Source organism: Corvus cornix, chromosome 5 (genome assembly GCF_000738735.6).
Source record: "Corvus cornix cornix isolate S_Up_H32 chromosome 5, ASM73873v5, whole genome shotgun sequence".
Lineage (NCBI taxonomy): Eukaryota > Metazoa > Chordata > Aves > Passeriformes > Corvidae > Corvus > Corvus cornix.
The window spans coordinates 46,286,428-46,308,146 of NC_046335.1; the positions used below are offsets into that span (position 1 = coordinate 46,286,428).

The 21,719-nt window shown below is 36.9% G+C and overlaps 1 protein-coding gene across 5 annotated transcripts in view; it reads right to left on the minus strand.

Annotated features, from left to right (window-relative positions):
* Nucleotides 1–477: 477 nt before the first annotated feature.
* The window catches only part of CHID1 (chitinase domain containing 1), a 104,485-nt gene continuing 83,243 nt past the window's right edge, over nucleotides 478–21,719 (minus strand). For all 5 annotated transcript variants that reach the window (XM_039553301.1, XM_039553302.1, XM_010399881.4 and 2 more), the window contains 3 exons: nucleotides 6,139–6,219; nucleotides 2,856–2,898; nucleotides 478–807 (listed from right to left, as the gene is read on the minus strand). In XM_039553301.1, coding sequence (XP_039409235.1) covers nucleotides 709–807; nucleotides 2,856–2,898; nucleotides 6,139–6,219 — 223 coding nt within the window. In that variant the 3' untranslated portion in view covers nucleotides 478–708. The remainder of the gene's footprint in view (nucleotides 808–2,855; nucleotides 2,899–6,138; nucleotides 6,220–21,719) is intronic.

The following is a 21,719-nucleotide window of genomic DNA, read 5'->3' on the forward strand; positions in this document are numbered from 1 at the left end:
CACCTCAGACACCAAGCAGGCTAAGCAGAATAGGGAAATCACAGAGCATCTCTTGTAACAGAACTGATTTAGAAACAGGTAGTAAATTGAAATTACTGTGACTTTGAACTGCTTAAGAAATTTACTAACATGACTAAACAAACAGAGCCAACAGTGCTTGATTTTCTACCGGCTTGAGGGAAAGTCTGCTAATTGGTCTCCCCTCCTGACATTTTATGTTCACTCACCTTACCAGAAGACAGCAAGATGCAGAGAGTCCAGCAGACTTTAAATTTGCTGCATGTAGTATGATGGATTTATTGTTCTCTTACTATGGTTATTACCAGCAGCTCTTTGAGAGGTCTCCATCTTACACTCTGATCAGATGGCATCAAATTTCCCATTTTATTTCTTGTAGAAAACATTTCAGAAAATATTTTCAACTCTGACTCCATCCACCTATGTTGGTTTGTTTTCAATGACTCGGAATTCAGGTGCTTTATGAGAAATTTCTGTGGTTTTTTACTCTGAATTTTATCAGATACCAACAATCAGGTCTGTGTGGCAAATCAAAAAAAGATTCTTTATTGGGAAAAAAAAGCAAGTTTAATACAGATATGATATAAATTACAAAAAATGTTCTAAAAATCACCTCTCCAGGATACTCAGATTAATTGAAAGTGGAGCCTCAGTGAAGCAAATAAAGTCTTTCTCAGATCATCTCCTGTTTTAAAGCAGGTCATAGAAATAGTCCAGGCCTTGTCCCAGCTCCCAGATGGATATTCCAGTGCCCAGTTCTTTTGCAAGCTCCAAGCGCAACTGGATGGACTAAGAGAAAGACACATAAAGCCATCACATTTCAGTCAGAGATATCAGACACTCCAAACTGCCATCTCTTCATGACATTATCAGACCTTTTAAAAACATCTACCCTTGAACCAGCTACTGAAAAACTCCTTCTGTACTTGAAATACTCTCTGGTTAGCAAGCAGTAATTCAGTCAAAGACCGTTAATCGTACCCGTTAATTCAATGACCTAATAAAAGATTACCAGCTAAATTGACAAAATGCCACAGAAATAAATCAGATTTATGAACTATGCAAAGAACTATTCTAATTTAGGCTATCATTTCACAATGTACAGAAATTCTAACTCTTCCCAGAAATGTCTCACAGGTAAAATAAAACTTTATCACTGAAGACAACCATAGTAATTTGTCAAATACCATGAAGATCTCTTGCCTACCCTTGCCTTTTCCCAGGACACAGTCACAATTTATATTACAAAAATTCTATTTTAAAGAGATTCTTGGAGATAATAATTAAAAGTATTTCTATTTGAGCTCCAGCCATTGATTTAGAAGAGTTAGTTTAGCCATTGGTTTACAAGGGAAGCAATGCCACAGTCCATGTTCTGCACCTTTCTTTTTCAGTTCAAACAACAAAAATAATTATTTTTTAATCTTTTTCTCTCAGGTTTTCTTACTTTGAACTGCAGCACTGCAATGTTTAAACTACTCACACTAGGGATGTGTTTAAAAAATCATTTCCATGGGAAACAGAAAAAAGTATCACAGCATCATTAACAGATCCACTGGGCCTGCCATTCATGACTGCTTTTAACTAATCATGAACAAACTAATTTTGAGCAACCTGTCAGTGATTATAACGTTAAAAAGGGAAAGAAATGCATTTTTCATGAGGTAATAACATTCAGTGTTTCCCAACCATCTTGGCCAGCATACAAATCTCAAAATATTTCATTACAAGCTTTTTGAAAATGGAAAGAATACCCATTTCCATGCATTCACCAATCAGCACAGTTGAGTGGTGGTCTGTTAGAGAAGAAATAATGAAAGAAATGTACAGGAATGAGTGTTCTTAACCTAGTTAGTACTAACAATGGCAGGGTGAAATCCTTCCATGAGGCCAAAGAAAACACAGCATAACAGCACAAGCTATCTTTTCTCTGATAGGTTCCTAAGGAAACTTTCTAACACTCTCAGACACAGCACTAGCAAGGACATAGTTAGATGTGGTAGTTAATATCCCAGATGTGATAGTACTTCCATCAATATTAGATTAATGAGGAGAAATATCCTTTTACTCATGGTGCTTAAGATAACAATCTTGTCCAGGAAAACAGAGCCCTAGAACATTTCATACTAGTTTAACCATTAAAAAAAGTCTCCATTCTCTGTAAATATGACGTAGTTTCACTACAGAAGCAATTGTTTTCCAGTAATAAAAGCCCGCAGAGGTCTAACATGCTGACTTCAGTTTAATATGAGAAAATCTAAAGATAGCTTCCTAGGAACTCGGGCTGTAATTAACCACTTTGTCCTGTATTTTGCTCTACTGCAGACTATTGTGTAGAAGTTTTCAAAACACTAAAATAGGTTCCACAGAAACAGAACTGAAGAAAACAGGGTGGCACAGGCTGACAGGGAGAATCAGGACCCTGTTACAAAGGAAGGCAAAAGTTCTCCAAGCTTTCAGCCACCATGATGAGAAGGAAAATATCTTCGGTAACTTGTTTGAGAATCTGCTAACAACATGTCTGATAGTACATAACCTGTGCACTTGAACAGATCTTCTCACAGCACTGGTTTGTCCTGGTGTGTCTTACCTCCAGACACGCTTTATCTTCAGAGTTCCCAAAACCCCATTATGCATCAGAGAAAAAACCAACCTTCTTGCACAGGCAGCTGAAGCTTTGAATCATAACAATTTACATAACATTTACATGAGGGTAAACTTCTTTCACAAAAGCCTAAATTCAGTTCAACGTTTTCTGAAATGCCTCAATAATGAAACAGGTCAAGTAAACATCTCTGTCCTCTTACAGCCCTCTGACCTGACAAAGTGGCACCTACCTTCAGTGTTGGGTAGAAGACTGCATGTTTTCCTCCCTTATTTCTGCAAAACAAAAAAACTAAATAGTCACAATAGCTTTGATAGATAATAGGATTTTAAACTAAGGTTAGAATTCAAACCCAGTTTTATTCTTTTCCACTAAAAGGAAACAACCTCAGTGCTGAAGAAAACTGCCAACTTTATTCTGAACTATTGGTAATAAAATTAAGGTATGCTAGTATGTTCAGAACATGAGCATTAATACATACATATCAAAGACAGAGACTACTTCCCATTTAGTAGCTCATATCTGAGATTTCTTACCCAGCGTTCATTTCACTGAAATCAGACACTTTTGCTATCAACTACCATTCATTCCATATTTGCACTCTGGCTACTCTGTCTCTTGGGGGCAGAGTACAGCCAAAATCTTCTCTACTTCTCTTCCTTTTCTACTGCAGATAAGAACTTCTACTCCCTCCCCTGTCCTAATGTAGATGCAAAAAAACCCCACAGCACATAAATCCAAAAAACTTTTAAGAGAAGGTGCACAACATATCTAAAAGTCAAGTATGCAACTGTGTCACTGTCCTGCAGGTACTGGTTATGGGAACATTTGTCAGAAAGCCCCAAACTTCTTTGTGTGTAATACCTCATCCAAGAACTGGTTACAACAAAATACAATACAAGCAGTCAGACAAGATTTTTATTTAGCCCATACTGGCTAATTATGCCATACTGGTGGCCTTTAAGGAGGACAAGTCTTAAAGCAGGTGAAAGAGGATTTTGACACTTTCTCCCATGATATCTTCACAGACAAGCTCAGGAAGTGTGGGCTGGACAAGCAGATGGTGAGGTGGATTGAGAACTGGGTGAGGGGCAGACACCAGGGGGACATAATCAGTAGCACAGGGTCTAGTTGGAGACCTGTCACTAGCTGGGCACGGACACAGGTTGCCCAGACAGGTTGTGGAGTCTCCTTCACTGGAGATATTCCAGAGCCACCTGGGCACAATCCTGAGTAACATATTCTACAGCTTGAGTAGGGAGGTGGAACAAGATGATCTCCAGTGGTCCCTTCCAACTTTAACCTTTCTGAGATTTCTGTGATACTGTGAAAAGGCTGACAGTGAAAACAGAAGATCCAAGAAGAGATCTCACAACAGAGATGGTTTGATGCCATAGCACAGTAAACACTGAGATATTTTGTTGCAACTGGATGACAAAACTGTCAGATAGTAACAGACAGTTGTGCCTGCTAAATGCACATCTGAAAAAGATGGAGACATTTGGTTTTCTGATGCAAACTGTGAAAGATTTTCTCCAATTCCCTGAATTACTATCTTTCAGGCTAAATTAAATGCTAGCAGTATAAAATACACAGACAGGCCAAGCTGTACTGGGCACAAATACCAAGGTTGCATTTTAAACCCCTAGTAACGAGAAGGACGAGTTATGACTGGTCTCACAGCACCACTTTAGCACTTAGGCCAGGAGAAAATGTAAAGTGCATGGACAGACCAAAAAGGAATTGCTTCTAAAATCTCACAACTTACATAAATGAATACTTGCCTGTGCACTGGGACAAGCACTCAGATTTCTGCAACTATTTGTAACAGACAGTCTGCCTGCTACATGAAATCATTAGCAGTCCTTTGCTTAAAGATTCATGATTTCATTTCTCAGCCACTGTAGACATGCAAGATTTCCAGGTGAGAGGCTTTCACCAGGGAAGCATACATATTTCAGGCCTGGCTGCCATCCCTGTCCAACATAATCGAACCTTTGCAAAACAAAGTGGTAACTGAAAAAGAGATCCTTAAATAACCCTCCCCTGGAACCAGCTGAACCCCACAGCTGACTGCCAAGCACAGCACAAGTGAAGTTTAGAGTTATTTTCAGACACACTGTGCTTCGTGCATCAAAAATTCCTCCAGGAAGCCCACACACAAGAACCTCCAAAGGCTGGCTTCAAAGAAAAAAAGAGGGAGTACTACTGGCAAGCTATCCCTTTCCCACAAGTTCATTTTGCCATATAAGAAATGTGATTCAGACATGAATCCCAGAAGCATGCCATTCAAACAGAGCCCTCAGAGTTACTCTTTTGAGAGCAAGTTTTCATCGAGTGCTCATTGTGTCTCCAACTGGATTTTACATTAAAGATCAGTAAAACAGAGCTTCTGGTTTATTCCTCTTTAGTTAACACAAAAAACTGTAATTGTTTGGTACAAAGTAATTTTGCAACAGGATACCAAATAATTAAATAAGAGGAATACAGATCCCAGTCCTTTCATAAAAACACAGAAAAGAAATTAAAACACTGTTGAACAACAGTTTTTTTTTTTCTGGTAGGAAAAAAAGTCAGAAGAAAATTACAGCTGAGAAAAACCTTAAAAATAAACTAAAAATACAAAGGTAGACGATTTGTAGGTTTAGTTTTGGATTTTGCTTTTTGTTTTTTTTTTAATATTTAAAAATCTTTTAGACAGGAATGTTATGGAAATAATGAAGTAGTTTTGATTGTTTCTATTAAAAGCTTCTAAATTGTGTTCTACTCTCCCTTTCAGTTGTGTGTCTTCACATTCACAATGCATTGAGTAATATACAAGACATAGCTTTGCAGAAGTAGTAGGATTTGTTTGTATCATTTTAGTGTATTTTGGTATATTTGCATAAAAATAGCAAATTACCAGAGGATTAATGAGATGTTGCTGGGTTTATTTATTTAAATCTATTTTAAATAGATTCTTCCTAGATCAGGAATCCTCTCATCATTTCATGATGAAAAAAGGAGGACAAAGAACATTATTACCCTTAATGCTCTCAGTCCATTCAAAAACTTTATCTGGAAGTCACTTGGTTTTATTTCTATTACATTTCTCTACCCATTCCATCTAGTGGAAGTTTATTGCCTAAACAATCTTAGCAGGAGGACTTGTGAAACCAGGCTCTTGTGCCACAGATTTTTCTCAGAACTATTTTTGGCTGAATTATTGGTAATCACCTGACAGCTCACAGTACTCCTTTCAGAGCCTCTGATTAACTGACATTCAACAGATAACTTTGATGGATAATTTCTAAAGATATGGCTCATCAGACTTCTCTTCTAAAAAGATTGTTCTAGTTTATGAATCCTTCTCTGATTTTCTCCTCTCATCCAAAGCACTCTTTTATGCTGCACTTCAGCATTGACACAGATTACAACCAGCAGAATTTCCATTTGCTGAATTCAGTTGCATACCACAGTCACTGGCTCATGCCCAAAAATATTTGCAGAATGGTAAATTAATAAATGTAACTCACTTTTTGTATTCAAAGTAGTGTTCAGCAATTTGTTCATCCCAGAGAATTTTTGGCTTGTGTTCCTTCAAGGTTTCAATGTACCTACAAATTAAGAACATAGATATAGAATTAACTTTTCTAAGAAGCAGTTACAAAATTACATTGCAGAAATTTCTGAAAAAGAAGTTTTACCATGTTTAGATGTTGAATGCTGTATCAAAAATATCTTCTTGTTGATAACTAATTTCCTATACCACTTTACAATTTCATGTTCACATTTTTAGGCTATTTTTTTCTAAAGCATTGCATATAAGTATCTAAAGGGAAAGTGTCAGGAGGTGGTGCCAAGCAACCAATGGGCAGAAACTGATGGACAGGAAGTTCCCTCTGGTTATGAGGAAAAATGTTACTGTGTTGGTGACCAAGCACTAGAACAGATTGCCCTGAGAGGGTGTGGAGTCTCCTTCCCTGGAGATATTCAAAAGGTGTCGGAGCACAGTCCTCAGTAACGTGGTCCAGGGAACCCCAACTGAGCAGGGAGCTTGAACCAGATGGCCTCCAGTGGCCCCTTATTCATTCTGTGATTGTGATTCTGTGAATTAATTAATGTTCATCAATTGAAAAATCTGCAAGGACACATGAAGGCACTATTTTATTATTTCTACAGTCTGAAACCCATATGCCAAAGCACAGGAACTGACATCACTAGGCTGTACATAGCGGTGTCCTCCACTACATGGCTTATGGCATCAGGAAAGTTCTTCTATAAAAGGGGCTTAGCTAATCTTCTAAAACTGAAATTGTCAAGAAAAAGTCACTGCTAATTCATTCTGCATATGAATTTTCTCCATCACCAGCTTCTTGGCATTATTTTCTCGCACGGACATTTTGAACATGGAATGACCTATTTCACCTGACACAGTGAGGACAGATTACTACTTGTACCCAAAACACTGCAAGGGGAACTGGAGTGGAAGAGCTGGTATGCTGTAAATTTATGTTCTTGGCTATCTCATAGTATCATCTTGGTGCAGAGACAGTGTCTGCATTTCTGATGGCAAAACAGAAACAAAGCTGCAGGCTGCCACATGTCAGAGGACCAGAAGATGGCAAGCTACTGCCAGTGATAGAGGCCACATGGGTGTCACACAGAAAAGAGAAGTCTCACTCCCCTGTGTCTTCTGCATCTTTTAACCTGCATCTTTGGCCATCTCTTTTTAAAGAGTCTATCAAAGCCATCTCTCCCACAATTGGTCTCTTTCTTGCAATAATTTCTCTGCTCATGACAGGATTTGGATGGAGAAATTTCCTTCAAATCATCTTATTTTTTATTAAGAAATTTCAATCAGCCACTATCCTGACTGCATCAGTGCTGAAATTCCACCTCACTATTATACATCAAGAAACAGAGAAAAAGTTTGCATTTCTCAGTTTGGAAAAGATGTGTTCTCTCATTTGGTATTATTCTAAATGCAACTAAAACATCCAGCATTGCCAGGACCATCTTCTCTCTTTTGCTGTGGCTTGCTTATTCATATATTGGTGAATTGTTTCCTACTGCTAGCAAGTTTAGAAAAGATTTTCTTTTGTATTTATGTCAAATGAACCCATGCCAGGCATGGATTTATCTCCATAAGCAAACACACAGGAACATGTGAGCACATGGAAACATGAAGAGCTATTGCACTCTCCCTCACACACACATGCCCTGGAATAATGAACCTTTTCAAAGAGTGGAAGTAAGACCTTGGAACCTGCCCATCCCTTTTTAAGACATACAAAATTTTATGCTGCCCCACTGGAAACATATGCAAAGAGACCTAGTTTTGTATATTTAAAATTTAAGGACAGATTTTAACAAATTGTCGCATTCCAGAATGACAACTTCAGTAATGACAGGAGACTACACTTATATAGAATATGGTACTAAGATGTTCCAGACCAGAAAACAAGAATTATTGGCCAAGACATCCTGGCACACAGCTTTGTTCCTGAATGTATGACTTTAGATGGGAAATCCTAATTGTGCCTGCTAAAATTCCCAACACAATTAAAGATCGTTCAAAATACTTATGAAGAAGCTTTAAAATTAGAAATGCAGGTGGAACCAGTTATTATATCTTGTTCTATAAAAGGTATATTATTATTTTAAAACTGTTCAGGTATACACCACATCAATGAGTACCCATCCTGACCAGGCACAGAGAATTTATTTCCCTTTCTACTGTCTCTAGGCATTTATCCCCACAGTACATAAGAGCAAAAATGAACAAGTTTGTCTTGAAATCACATCTATGGTGATGAGATTAACTCCAAGCTTGAGTTGGGGAAAAAAGAAGTATTAGCCCCTGGATTGTCACTGCTATCCATTAATATTAGGGGGCCTTCTTGAAACACATGAACTTGCTTTTTACATTTCTCTATTAAGGCCAACAGAAAGTCCAAGCACAATGTTCAAAACAATAAGCTCTCATTTACTTCAGTTGCAACTGCACACACAATGCTTCTGAAAGTCAAGCTTTATATTTCTCAACCAGACACAAAGCTGCTGTGAAGAGTTGGGAAGAGGTGCAGCAGCAAACCACAACTGTTTCCCATGGGCTTTCTATTGCTCTAACTTGGGAATAACCCATTCCCTTCTTGTAGTCATTTTCCCTTTCCTTGATTCCTTTCCTTTCAGTAAAGCATTTGGGATCTTTGCAGTCAAGAACTCTGAGATATGCCATATTATCCTGTTATCTCTGTAGTATCCTACCCTGTGCAACATAAGCAGAAAGGTTCCTGTCTAAAACTGCAGCACCTCTATCACAACACACTTGCTTGACTCAAACTAGTGCTTACCAGGCACTCCTAACATAACTCCTAGCTGAGGCAGTACTTGACTCAACAAATATTTGACATGTATTGGTTTAAATAAATAAATAGAATAGAAAAACAAAATTTGCCACCACACTGAATAAGATGTTCATATGTCTGGGGCAGCAGAGCTCTAGATAAATTTTTGGGTTCTTAAAGAGGAAGAGAAAGGGGAAAGAAGCTCACCACAGCTAGATTTCCTTTTTTCCACCCCTTGCCTCACTCTACTCCTTTGAAATCATATTTATTGCTACTTTTTCCTCCTCTCTTTCTAATTTATCCCTCTTTCTACTGCCTCTGTCCCAGTTCACTTCTGCTTTTATACTGCTATCCGGACTAATTTATTTGCCTCCTCATCCATCAGCTCCTAACTTACTACCTTTCTTCTTTTACCAAGCTGCCTCAGCAGTTAAGAGAATGAAAAACACTGAAAACTCAGCTTCATTACCTTGGACTACATATTTCCTGGGATGTTTGTGACCATTTGCAGAGCAAGTCATGCTGTTTCTGTGGTCCTAGCCTGAAAAAGGGTCAGCACAGATGAAGTATCTGGATTATTGATGCCAGCCTCTACTGAAGCACCAATGCAACATATATAAATGATAGATCTGCATGGATCATCAGGAATAGTAAAAAAAGGCAGATATCACCTGCATGTCCACCTTGCAAATACATGTTCTGACACAGACAAGTGCCATTCTGGCTTGCTTAAATTGCCACGCCTTTGTCACAATGGGCACATCCTGGTATTCAGAAAATAACTGTTATTTGTGTGACAGATACTCCTGGTTACAAACACTCTGGGCTAAAACAACCACTCCCTTCTGCAAAGTAAATGAGAAGCCAAAACATACATATTAGGGAGTTGCTGTAAAGTCAGTCCTGCCAAAGATGTGTATCTATGAACAACCCTAATGTGGCTACACCTACACACTATTGCACTTTACTGCACATTCAACGAATAAATAAAGGATCCAGATGAAAGGTTCTCAGGATTTATTCCTGGTGTTCCTTTACTAAGATGCTTTTCTTCCAAAACATGAAAAATGGCATGGCCCTGGAATACGTTAAGTTAAAACCCACAATATTTAGTCCCCCTGAAGAAGGTATTTATCTTCATGGATAATGCTTTTTTCACTGAGAATATAAAGAAACCAGTCTCTAGTATATCTTTTGCAACAAAAATTTACATTCTAGGAAAAGAGATAGCTTCATATATAATACTTAGGCTAGGATTTATTTATGAAGTTAAACTTTTTAATCTTCAGGTGTTTTGCTTTACTAGTCCTGAATCATTCTTCAACCAAAAAACTTTAGTGGAAAGAAAACCACTACTGAGCATACATTGCATTTTAATGCTCTTTTCTAACACTTTATATTTTCTTCCTAGTTCTCACATGAACAAAACTCTGATTAGAAGCAACAGGTCTCTATTCAGAACGAAGGATCATTTTCTCCTGCTACAGAAAATTGAGTTTATCTCCTGCTATAACAACTTTGAGTGATTCACTCAAAGAATAAAAATACTACTCAGCTTGAAAATCTATACCACACGTTTTCTTTTCAGTTTTGTTCCATTACAATAGGCTTAGTCATTAAAATGTGAACCTACCAGGAATTGCATCTTGATACCTAACTATCAACAGTGCCTATGCACAGCAAAAATGTTTTAGTCTCAACTGGAGAGGGGCCATCTTCCCCCTTTATAGGGAGCTGTATCTCTTAATAAAAGTAAGAGAAGTCACATAAAAGGCTGTATTCTAAAGCTCAAGAGTTCAGATTTCTGATGCAAAACAATTTTACAGAAATAGTTCCAAAACAGTTTTCACAGCAGTACTCCTAAGAACATTCCCTATCTCAGTACATATCTTCCAAAAAAGTACCAGTCAGTTTCCCCACTGCTCTGTGTACATCAGGACACTCTGTGAAAGGGCAGATCCCCATCTTCAAAACAAGATTTTTCAGAAAGGTTGGATATATAACCTGCAAGTTCAACTCCCTTTTATTTAGTGTTTAATTTTAGCTACCTCGACACTTTCCATTTTAGGTTTTTCATAAATGACTTCCTTTTAGGCGAGACAAAATGTCAAGAAACAATACAATCTGGAGACATTTTTATAAAAAGGTTTTAAAAGTGGGAAGTTTTTGGCCTCCTCTGCTTCTTAGAAGATCATTTCTAAAGAACAAATGCAAAAATTCTGAATATCCTACAAGCTGCTGAATGATTCAATCATGAAACTAACAGTTTTGATAAAAGGTACCTTCAAAGGTAATAGATAAAAAACACAAAAGGAAGAAAAATTGAAAAAGAAAAAAGATTTTATATAAATTTTGAGTTTTCATTCACTCAGTCCCTAAAATTGCAGCTTGCAAAAGGCAGAGATGCCCTGCAATTTAACAATCTTTAGATATTATCCTTTAAAATAGTTTTGAAAGCATGCATAAATTTATGAAAAACCTAGCAGAGTCAATAACAGCATAATGTTATATATATGTGTGTGTATGTATATATATACAGCATTACACAGTGCAATAAAAAAGGACAGCAATAGACTAAACAATTAAGCTTTCACCACACTGGTTCCATCAGGATCACTTAAGCACCTTTTTAGTCATCTCTCCATCCAATACTCAATAATATCACATCTACAATTTAGAAGCTTCCAACTCTAAAAGGTGGTAATGTTACATACCACTGTATCCCATGCTTGCACATTAAAGAATTCAGATTTTATTAAAACAAATCCCACAAGTTCTTTCAAAAGCAAATAGGCTATCCAGGAAAAAGACAGCTACTATGTATTTTCTAGCGAATCAAAAGAATGCACTAACATTGAAATAATTTTTACTCTGAAGATTTATGCATCTGAGAGGAGTGGAGAGCACACTATAGCCTGTCTACAGGGTATGTTATTCAAAAATAATTCTGTTAAAATCTTTAGATTATTTAATGCAAAAGAACTTAAAAACACAGAGTTTGAAGAGAGAAATCAATCTGTTAGCTGTTAAAATATCCAAGTAGCAGCCTAGAAATGAAAAATCTATAAGCAAGCATCATCTTTCTCTAGTAATCTCTCTGTTGCTGCCTGCACCTTGCTCTGTCAGTTTTAAAAGGCAGTAAGAATATTTTTAGTATTTTAATAGTAAGAGGTTTCCAACAGAGTTGTTTGTCTGGTTTATTGCTTTCAGTAAGTTTTATAAAATCATTCTCACCGCTTTCTTCACAACACTTCATCACTGACTTGACAGATTGCACTTTCCAGCACTTCCACGCCAACCTCACGCAAACTCACTGACCTTGTACCTTCTGCCATGATGCACCAGCCCAGTGAAAATAAGCAGAACCTCAGTGACATTTCTACCATTACTCTGGGCTCTTCAAAAGAGCACCTTGTTCAGCATTCCTAAAGTAATTTGGGAACAGTAATACTTTGCTGGACACAACTGCAGAGAGGCAGAAAATTATTCCTAATTTACAGATCTCAGGAGACACAGTAGACAATGTCAAGCTTTTCAGAAGCATTCTTGTCTCAAGAAACAATGAGCATCAAAACCTTCTGGTGCTTTACTGTGGCTACAGAAGAAAATGTAAACATTACCTATTTCTTTGTATAGAGATTTACATGTTAATAGTGCCCCTTATTACAATTTAGCTTCACAGAGGTTTTATAGAGAGACCCACCTGAGAGTTTACACAGTGGTACACTGGCAAATTATCCAAGGGAATGTCAAGTACAGCTGAAAGCAATACAGTGCATGCTGTATTTCGCAATATAACCAAAATGGTGGTTCTTTACTAAAAAAACCCTCCCGAAGGTACAGTTAGATATTGATCTATGAATAGAACTAATCACACACAAGGCAGAAAGGTGTGAACATTTATTTATATATTGAAGATTTTTACTCAAACTGACAGATACGAACATATGAGCATATGAAAATCTCCTCAAAGAAAACAAGACCTTAATTTCGAAGTCAAAAACTATGCAATGAAGACATAACTAGATTGAGGCAGAAGGCTTGCATATCTGTTTGTGTACCTTCAGTAACACATTGCTGTTCAGCAGAATGACTGTTTCTAAGGGAGAACTGAAAATATGTATTGTTGAGAAGCCAGTATGTGATTCTTTCCTCAGTCAGGGTTGAACCACTACACTGACATTACTGCAGCTTAATGCCCATCCTTCATGGAAGAAACACAGGTCCTAATAAATTCCTATAAGGCAATGTATCGTCAAGAAACAGTAAAAGTGTTAGTGCTTCCTAGACCATACATAAAAGCTTACATTCTGCTCCAGCTCAGCCAATAATCTGGCTTAGTACAGAATCTGAGACAAGACAGAGTGTCTCTGCTTAAAAATACTTCTCAACATGATGAAAACTAATGTTTGTTTATCCCTACAGGCTTGTTTAAAGAACCAGCAGGTTCATGCTAAAAATAAAATCTCTTAAGATAAAACTGCTAGTTTAAGGGTCCATTTCCTGAAATGTTTAAGTAACGCTCAATTGAGGTTGAAGGATTTTCAAATTCATTAATCCAAGTACAATACCATGCTCCATTCTTCTAAGAACTGACATAATAAGCACTACATCTGAAAAAATGAGGCTATTTATCTTTGGATGTGAGGCTGAACAAAGTTCAGATCCACTAATATATCTGCTGCTCAGCTTCAGCTGTAAATAACAAAATCTAAAACTATGCTACTTCTGTTATGTGTCAGATTGGGTTTGTTGGGGTTTCTTTTACTCACATCATAAAAACTTTACAGACTTTCCTCTTGCTCAAAGTATACAAATCAGCTCTATTCACACAGTGCTACAAAGATTAGCTATGAAAACTGTTATACTGGATTTGGAGCCTGGTCAGATTCACGTAATCTTAATTCAGTGTATAGGAGATGAAGTCTGATGCACTCCAGTATGAAAATGAATTTTGTGTGCAAACTCACCTACTTCGATATTCTCAATTCTTCCATACCTACTTCATTTAGAAAGGTACATATTAAAAAATCACATTTCTTTTCCATCCTTGTCTACAAGGTCAGACAATGACCTTAATGCCATTGAATATCATTCCTAGCTTTTCCAGTTGCTTGTATCTCCCTTCAACCATTCCTGAATTTAATCATTCCAATACAACACAAGGTCAATAGTAATATCATCCAGCAGATTTAAGAAACACAAAAGCCAGCAGGAGCATCTTTTCCTCACCCTGTGTCGGAAAAGGAGCAGTTCAGTTCTTCCAAGCCTCCACCTCAGGCCTGTCTCACCTGGGGCCTGTGCCAGGCAGGTGCTCATGCCCTGTTTCCAGAGGGTTGCTACGAAGCCTGGTTGAGCCCCATGCAGGGGAAAGGATACACTTGGTAGCAAAGGAGAAAAAAAGGGAACATACACTGGGTGCTAGCAGCAGAAGGCACTGAGGATGGGACGAGGACACTGACTGAAGGGGAAGATCTGCTCCCAAGTGACTTGACTCAGACAGAACACAAAATTTTCAGGCTGCAGGACTCTGGGGATGTAAAACTGACCCAGGCGGGCAACTGCCTTAGGAAAGAAATGCTGTCTCTGTTGTCTCTCCAAAAATAGGAGAAATCATTTAGGCCACCAGAAAGAAGCGGAGCCATCTGCAAGGAACCAGAACTTCAGATGATAAAAAAAACTTACTACAGTAGGAGACTGTAGCCTGAGAAAGCTGACCAATATTTGGATTCCATTTGCTTCACAAGATGCTGAAAATGAGACACAGAAAAGTATCTGTACTTCCAAGTAGCCTCAGAAGAATGTTCAGGTTCCTTAGCTGACAATCACATCAGGCCTACAATTTCCACTACTGTCATGAATGAGTGGTTTGGCTGCTTAGAGAAACACCATCAAAGGTATTGGCAAAAGGAGGACCTGAACACCAAACACTTTCTATAAAATAAAAGAAACACAGCTCAGGGATAGTTTTTTGGCATGCAGTAGTTATAGCAGCACAGTAATAAATTTAAGTTATCAAGAACAATACAGCAGATAGTTTCATATGAAAGAAATCATAAATTACATCCTTGGCAGGGAGGATTGTAACTAGAGAAGTTAACTATGCTAAAGGAAAATCTATGGCAGAGCAGTAAATTCTCCAAACCTCCTGTGTCCTATGAAGATATGAACTATATACTCTTTTCCATCTATTGGGACCAAGTTAAGTGAAGAACAAAGAACACTGCTGCTGACTTTTGAGTTAATTTTTCATACTTGGCAGGTGGATCTTTCTCCTCTCAACTGACCGTGTACACCAACAGAACTAATAGACTTTCAGACTTTGTTTTTGGAAAGACAGAAGGATGACAAATTCATGCAAATGAATATTAATCTCTCATAAAAAATGCAAATCTCAGAGGGTTAATACATTTTTAACATGCCTTAAAATAATCTAGATATCATATAATTTCTCAGGTTTTGGCATGACTTGAAGACAGGCTATGAAGCCATAAACTATCTTTTAACCAATGAGAGTGGGGGTTTATGCCCTTTTGAGCAACTATCTTCACCAGGGGAGTTAAGTAAATATTTGAGAACATGAATTTTTAATATCTTGATATTTAGTTAAACAAATGCATATTCATGTGACAGTGTTCAGTTTTAAAGAAAAGCCCGGTACTTTTCATCATGAAAAAATAGCAGAACATCTTCCATATCTTTGCTGTAACTCAAAAAAATATTTGTAAATTCTTATCTGTTTAGTTTCTGCTGAACACACTTACCTGCCTTCTGATAAAGTTTGCTAAGGTCAAGACTAAATTTTAAAGCAAAAAGAAATATGCATGTACTTATTTAAAATGATTTCCAAAAGAACTATTACTTATATCAAAACAGTAACACTTGGATTGCAAATCAAGGGACAAAATGATGGCCACCACATTTTTTCCCCCTTTAAATTAACTGGAAATTTCAAAATGCAATACTATTTACCTCTAACAGGTATGTATATCATTTTTTTAAATCTTTAATTAAACAGCATTTACAGCATTAATCCTCTCAAATGATATTTGGTTGGCTGAAGAAGTTGTTGGTTTAAAGGAAGAGTGAAAAGGGCACATATGGGATCTGTGCACATCTGGGGAAGTTAGAAAATAAATTCTTTTGCTGTGTTTGAATGATAGAAGTTTACTTTTTGCAATTATTTGAGAAAATTCAGACAGTAAATGTTGACAATTTATCCTAGTACACTGCTAGGAAAACAGTCAGGCATTTCTGTATCCAGAATTGTTCCATATGCAAACATATTGAACTGCAATAACACTTTCAAAAAACTATTACTTTGCACTACCTACACAAGTCATCCAGCACATGGAGCAATCACCAGTACAGCTGTGTAATCAATAAAAGAAGAATGTCCTTTAAACACTTACTAACTGTAAAGCTAAACAAGTTAAATATGAACATTATGATATGCATGTAAGAAAGGCAAACCCAGAAAGTCCAATGCAAGATTAAAGAGTAAAAAATACTGCGAAGCATCAATTACTAAAAGCATAGTGGGTGAGAGATGGATACAATGTGGAATGAAGAAACATCTTTTTTCTTTTTTTTTTTTTTTAAAGCACAATTTAGAAACAACTGTTGGGGAAAGAAGTTTTCAGTTTCCTTTTTTCTTCTGATTTCATCAGCGAACATAAAATTGTTTCTGTTGGATTATGTCTGGCAAGATACTGAAGGGTTCATACCCACAAACAAGTCAACTTTTCTACCTTAAGGCAGGCCTGAGGGGAGAAGTAAAGCTCTCCTTTTCATTGCAAAGAGCTATTTCAAAACCATATGGCAGAGGTGCCACCTGGGAGTAACTCCCTGTGCCCCACATACCTAATTAACACGAGCTCCTGCTACAGTGGTATGCACAAAGAGGTATGAATGACCTTGTTAGGGGAAGACACATAAAAATAGGATGAGAGCAAAGCTCAGAGATGAAGAGAAACAGATGGGACTGTCAGCTGTAGAACTGCAAAGCCCTGCAATGCAAGAGCATGGAGAACATGGGGAATATTACTTGGATTAGATGGAACAGTTCCAACTGCAGTCACTGGAAGACTTACTGACCTACATTTGGGATTGGTAAGGCTTTTGCTGGGTAATATTTTAGTTGTACTTAGTTTTACATGAAGTGGAGGGCTGTAATCTGTTCCTCTCTTGCTCTGCATTGAAGATACCCAAGTAAATGTCAGTACTGCTTTACACACTTCGAAGTCTACAACACAACTACTGCACCGCTTCAGAAGCTCTTTAATTTCAATCCCCCACCCCCTCAGGACAGCACAGTTTTCTCTTTAGGTAAAGAACCTTTACTGCCAGATAATGGATTCTGTACTCAGCATCCATTCTGTACTCAGCTTGGTGATCAAATCGAGAAGTCCTGAAGAGAAATAAAAATTACCTCCTCACACCATGAAAAAAGTGCAGGTACTTGTCTTAACAATAGGCTCTAATTCCATAACTGAGCTTGTTTAAACTAGTTTGGATGACTGATTTGGGCACTTGCTGACTTGAAAACTCAAATATTATGTTGCTAGAAATCTTTTCTCTCCCACAAAGCTCTGTATTTGTGGATTATGATGGCTGCTGTCTTTGATCAAATGCTCAGGGTGTTTTCATGCAGAAGACCAAACTTGGAGGAAAAGAACCTGCTGCAACACAGGATTGACAGCCAGAATACAGAGAAATGCCCTGAAAAGTCCAAAATGGACTTTATTGGGCCATTTGTCTATGTGGACACATGTTACAGATCTCCTAAGCAGACAAGAACAAAGGGAAAAAAAGATTGAGGACAAGAAGTAATTTTTATCCATTAGTATTTCCAAGCAAGGAACAGCAATTCAAATATTCTGGGTACGTTTTTTGGATCCTGGGGAATGAAGAGACAGATTACTAGACCTATTAATTTATATGCACGAAACATATTCCAATTACAAGTAGTTTCTGACCCTTTCTGGCCCCACAGCCATTGCAAGAATCTCTTTAATTACTTGCCTTTTTTGCAATAAAATACAATTAGGCAGTACTAATTATTTGACACAAGATATTTTAAGTATGGAAGAGGCTAACCAGTTGCTATAACAACATAATTTAATGAAGTTGACTGGCAGGTACTACATATTCTTCTCCTATGGCAGAACAGATTTGTTCCGCACCTTCACTTTCAAACGTATCATCTTTGTTGTAATTTGTACCTACAAAAACATAGGAACATATTGAATAGAAGAGTGCTGAAAGAATTCACAAAACCATCACATTTTCACAGCATTTCACACTTGGGGATACTGGATAAATATTAAGCAATTATGACAGAGGTGGGAAGGCCATGGATTAAAATAAAAAACCTATGTGGAAACAAGGTCTTCTGAGGACAGAAGTCTGGGATAACGTTATAAATTAAACTAGACAGAAGCAATACCAATCCCATCAATAATGATGGGGATTTTTTTATGATAAAACAGTGACTTATCCCTACATGGGCAACTAAAGATGCCATGATGTATAATTATTTCTTCAGAAATATTGCAACATCATTATCCAAAAAAAATTTAATTAGAAAAAAATTCAAGTCAGATATCCAAAAGTTATAAAAACTTAAATTTCTTTATGTGATTCCAGATAGTCTTCATTGTGTTCCCCAAAAGGTCACAGATGGAAAGGGAGGCTAAGAAGTTATCAAGTTGGAATAAGTATATTACATGACAACACTGGGTAACTTCAGGAGCACTTTTCTCAATCTTACAGCTAATGTCGATTATACAGTTGACCCTTTGAACTTTGTCAATCACTCAGATTCAAGTCTTATTTTTAACACAATGAAAGGATGAGTAATTCGAAAGGAATTGAGGAAGGTGTTCAATTTTTACGGATACAAAAACATCATTCTGTAAAGAATTTGTTCTGTAATTTTGAGTGCAGGAAGACAACACATGGGCTTCACAGAACCAGAGGCACTGTTTCATTCCAGCCAATGTATGCTGTTTATAATAAAATACAGGTAACATCTGCAAGTTTTCTTACTTTTTCATTTGAATTACTGGATCCTCTAAATTAAATTTAAAGCTGACAAAGGGTATTTATGTTTTTACCCAAAGTCTAAATAATTTCTTGAAAAGGTTCAGCTCTAATAATCAAAACTGATGGAAAAAATTAGGATTTTATACCTTTATTATCTGTCACTAATTACAACCTCAAATAGAACAGTAAGAAAAAATTCTTGATGATGTCTGATATTCACTTTCACCACCAAAATTTCTTTCTTGATAACATCTTTAGCAAGTTAAACCAACTTGTGAATCAAACCAAGCCTCACAAGTTCTTTAGAAAGTCACACACACCCCTACCATTTTGTCAGCATCAAATCAATGGTATCTCTCCTTCACTGAACAAACAGGCAAAACCTGAACTCATCCCCTCCGATAGCCAATGTTTGCACACATTAGTACACAAGTACTTGCATTTGGATCCACAAGTATTTCCAACAGAGTACCTACTTAAATCATAAATTAAGAAACTACTTAAACATTAAGGTATTTTAGTAACATTTAAAGAAGCACAAAACCACACAAATAAACTCAAAATGTTTATTTAGTTGTCAAAATTAGTTAACTTTCATTTTGCAAACAGCAATTTTTGCTGTTGAATTTGATTTTCAATGCATCAGAGGGAATTTACAAATAAAATTAATAAAATACTTTTAAGCATAAAATTCTTACTCTATAAGAAAAAATTGTTCAATGTTTTACTTCCTTTTCAAAAGATTTTAAATCTCTACATAAATTTCTTATTTAATTTTAAAAATTTGTATGGAGTTTTAAAGATTCATCTGTGAAAGTCTATGAAATATTTCAATATAGCATCCTTGAATATTTTCACACGAAAGCTCTTATTGAGTCATACTGTATGAATTTTTGGGGGTAAAAATTAGGGTAATTTCATCATCTTTACCACCCCAGCATTAATATGGAAGACCAGCTGATAGAATAAATGCATGAGAATTAATTACAGGATTCATACTCGCATATCATATTTAGAGAAAGGAAACTCAAAGAAAGGGATCAAAGAAGGTTTTTAAAAAGACAAATATAGTAGGGCTAAAACCAACTTATAAACACAAAACAGATTTTGCTAGAAGTGTGCATAAGGGACATTACATTTTACCTCCAGTGTTACTGCCATTCTACAGGAGGGTAAGACATCTATGTGTAATACAAACACCTTCAGTTTTTCCACGCAGTACTGAAGTCTACTGGCTCAGGATTTCCACAACTAATTTAACAAGCTATAACACAACTAATTTAACTACTGTTTGACCTGCCTGTTAAAGTATTTTGAAAGGGGGAGAAGACTATGGGATCAGCTGTTTAGTTTGATTTTCATAGCCACTAGGAAAACAATACATTCATTACTAAAGGATGAAAGTCACATCTGGGAGGTGAGTTCTGTTAGACTGTAGGATGCTGTTACTGGGATCTCACACTCCACCCCCACATATAGTGAAGAATGTAGCCCTTATGTACAGAAATAATCTTTCTGCATGGGTCAGCATTGAAAAATTGAAACTGGAGCTTTGTATCTTTTTCTAAAAATAGCAAAGATGGTGATTTTCATTAATGCAAGCAAACACAGAATAACTTCAGCACCTCTTAAACTTGACTAATGGCCTGCTTAACTTCAACTGCACTGAAAGTGTACTTTAATATAACTGTGCAACCACTGTATGCAAAACATACTAATAATTTCTGTAATTTATGTATTCCAAAGCATTCTGAAGGCTTATGAACCTTGCTGTCTTGATTTGTCATGCAAGATAACCTGGTTAAACAGTCCTCAAGAAGCCATTTTCTCATCTCACAAAATAGAAGTTTTCACTAATGGAGAAAATACTATAAAATACCTCACATGAGGGTGGCTGGGCATACCCCACATTTTCCTTATGTGCTAGACCCTGGGTTTCCATAGCAGAGTCTTGGACCTCTTGTCCAAAAGAAATTAAGTTTGTGTATTTCAAGACCAGTCTGCAATGTGAATTAAAGTAAGAGAAATGGGAGATAATGTGGAAGACTGACTAAAAAAGTATGGTCCAGAACCAAATGAAAACACACCACACTATTCTTCAATGTTTCTCAGTATAAGAATAATCAGTGGTGGTTTTTTTGGTTGGTAGGACTTTTTCCCATCTATATGCAGTGTACATTTGTCTTTCTTCCCCTTGTTGCATTTTTCAAGTCCAGTTTGAACAGCCACACTCTGTTTCAAGTGTCAAGTCTAACTAAGTTATAATTATGATAAGGAATTATTATCTGAATAATAACTTGTATCCCTGAAGATAAGTATCATAAATATGCATGTGTCAGACCTTGATTCTGTTGCTAAATGGCGCCAGAATTCAGGATATCTCAAAAACAAGGCTGCAAAGTCAGATTAATCTGTATTACAAGTGAGAAAAGTGTTCACCTTTGGAAACATGAAACAAACCATGATGGTGATACAGTATTACATCTGAAATACTTGCATTTGGCACTCTAGTAAGTTCTATATTAATTCATAAACAACAGGACCACTGTCAGTAGCTCATAAGCTCATTTCAGTACATCGGGGACCCTTAACATAAGAAGGACATGGATCTGCTGGAATGAGTCCAGAGGAGACCGTGAAGATGGTCAGAGGGCTGGAACACCTCTCCAATGAGGACAGGATGAGAGTTGGAGTTATTCAGCATGGAGAAGAGAAAGTTC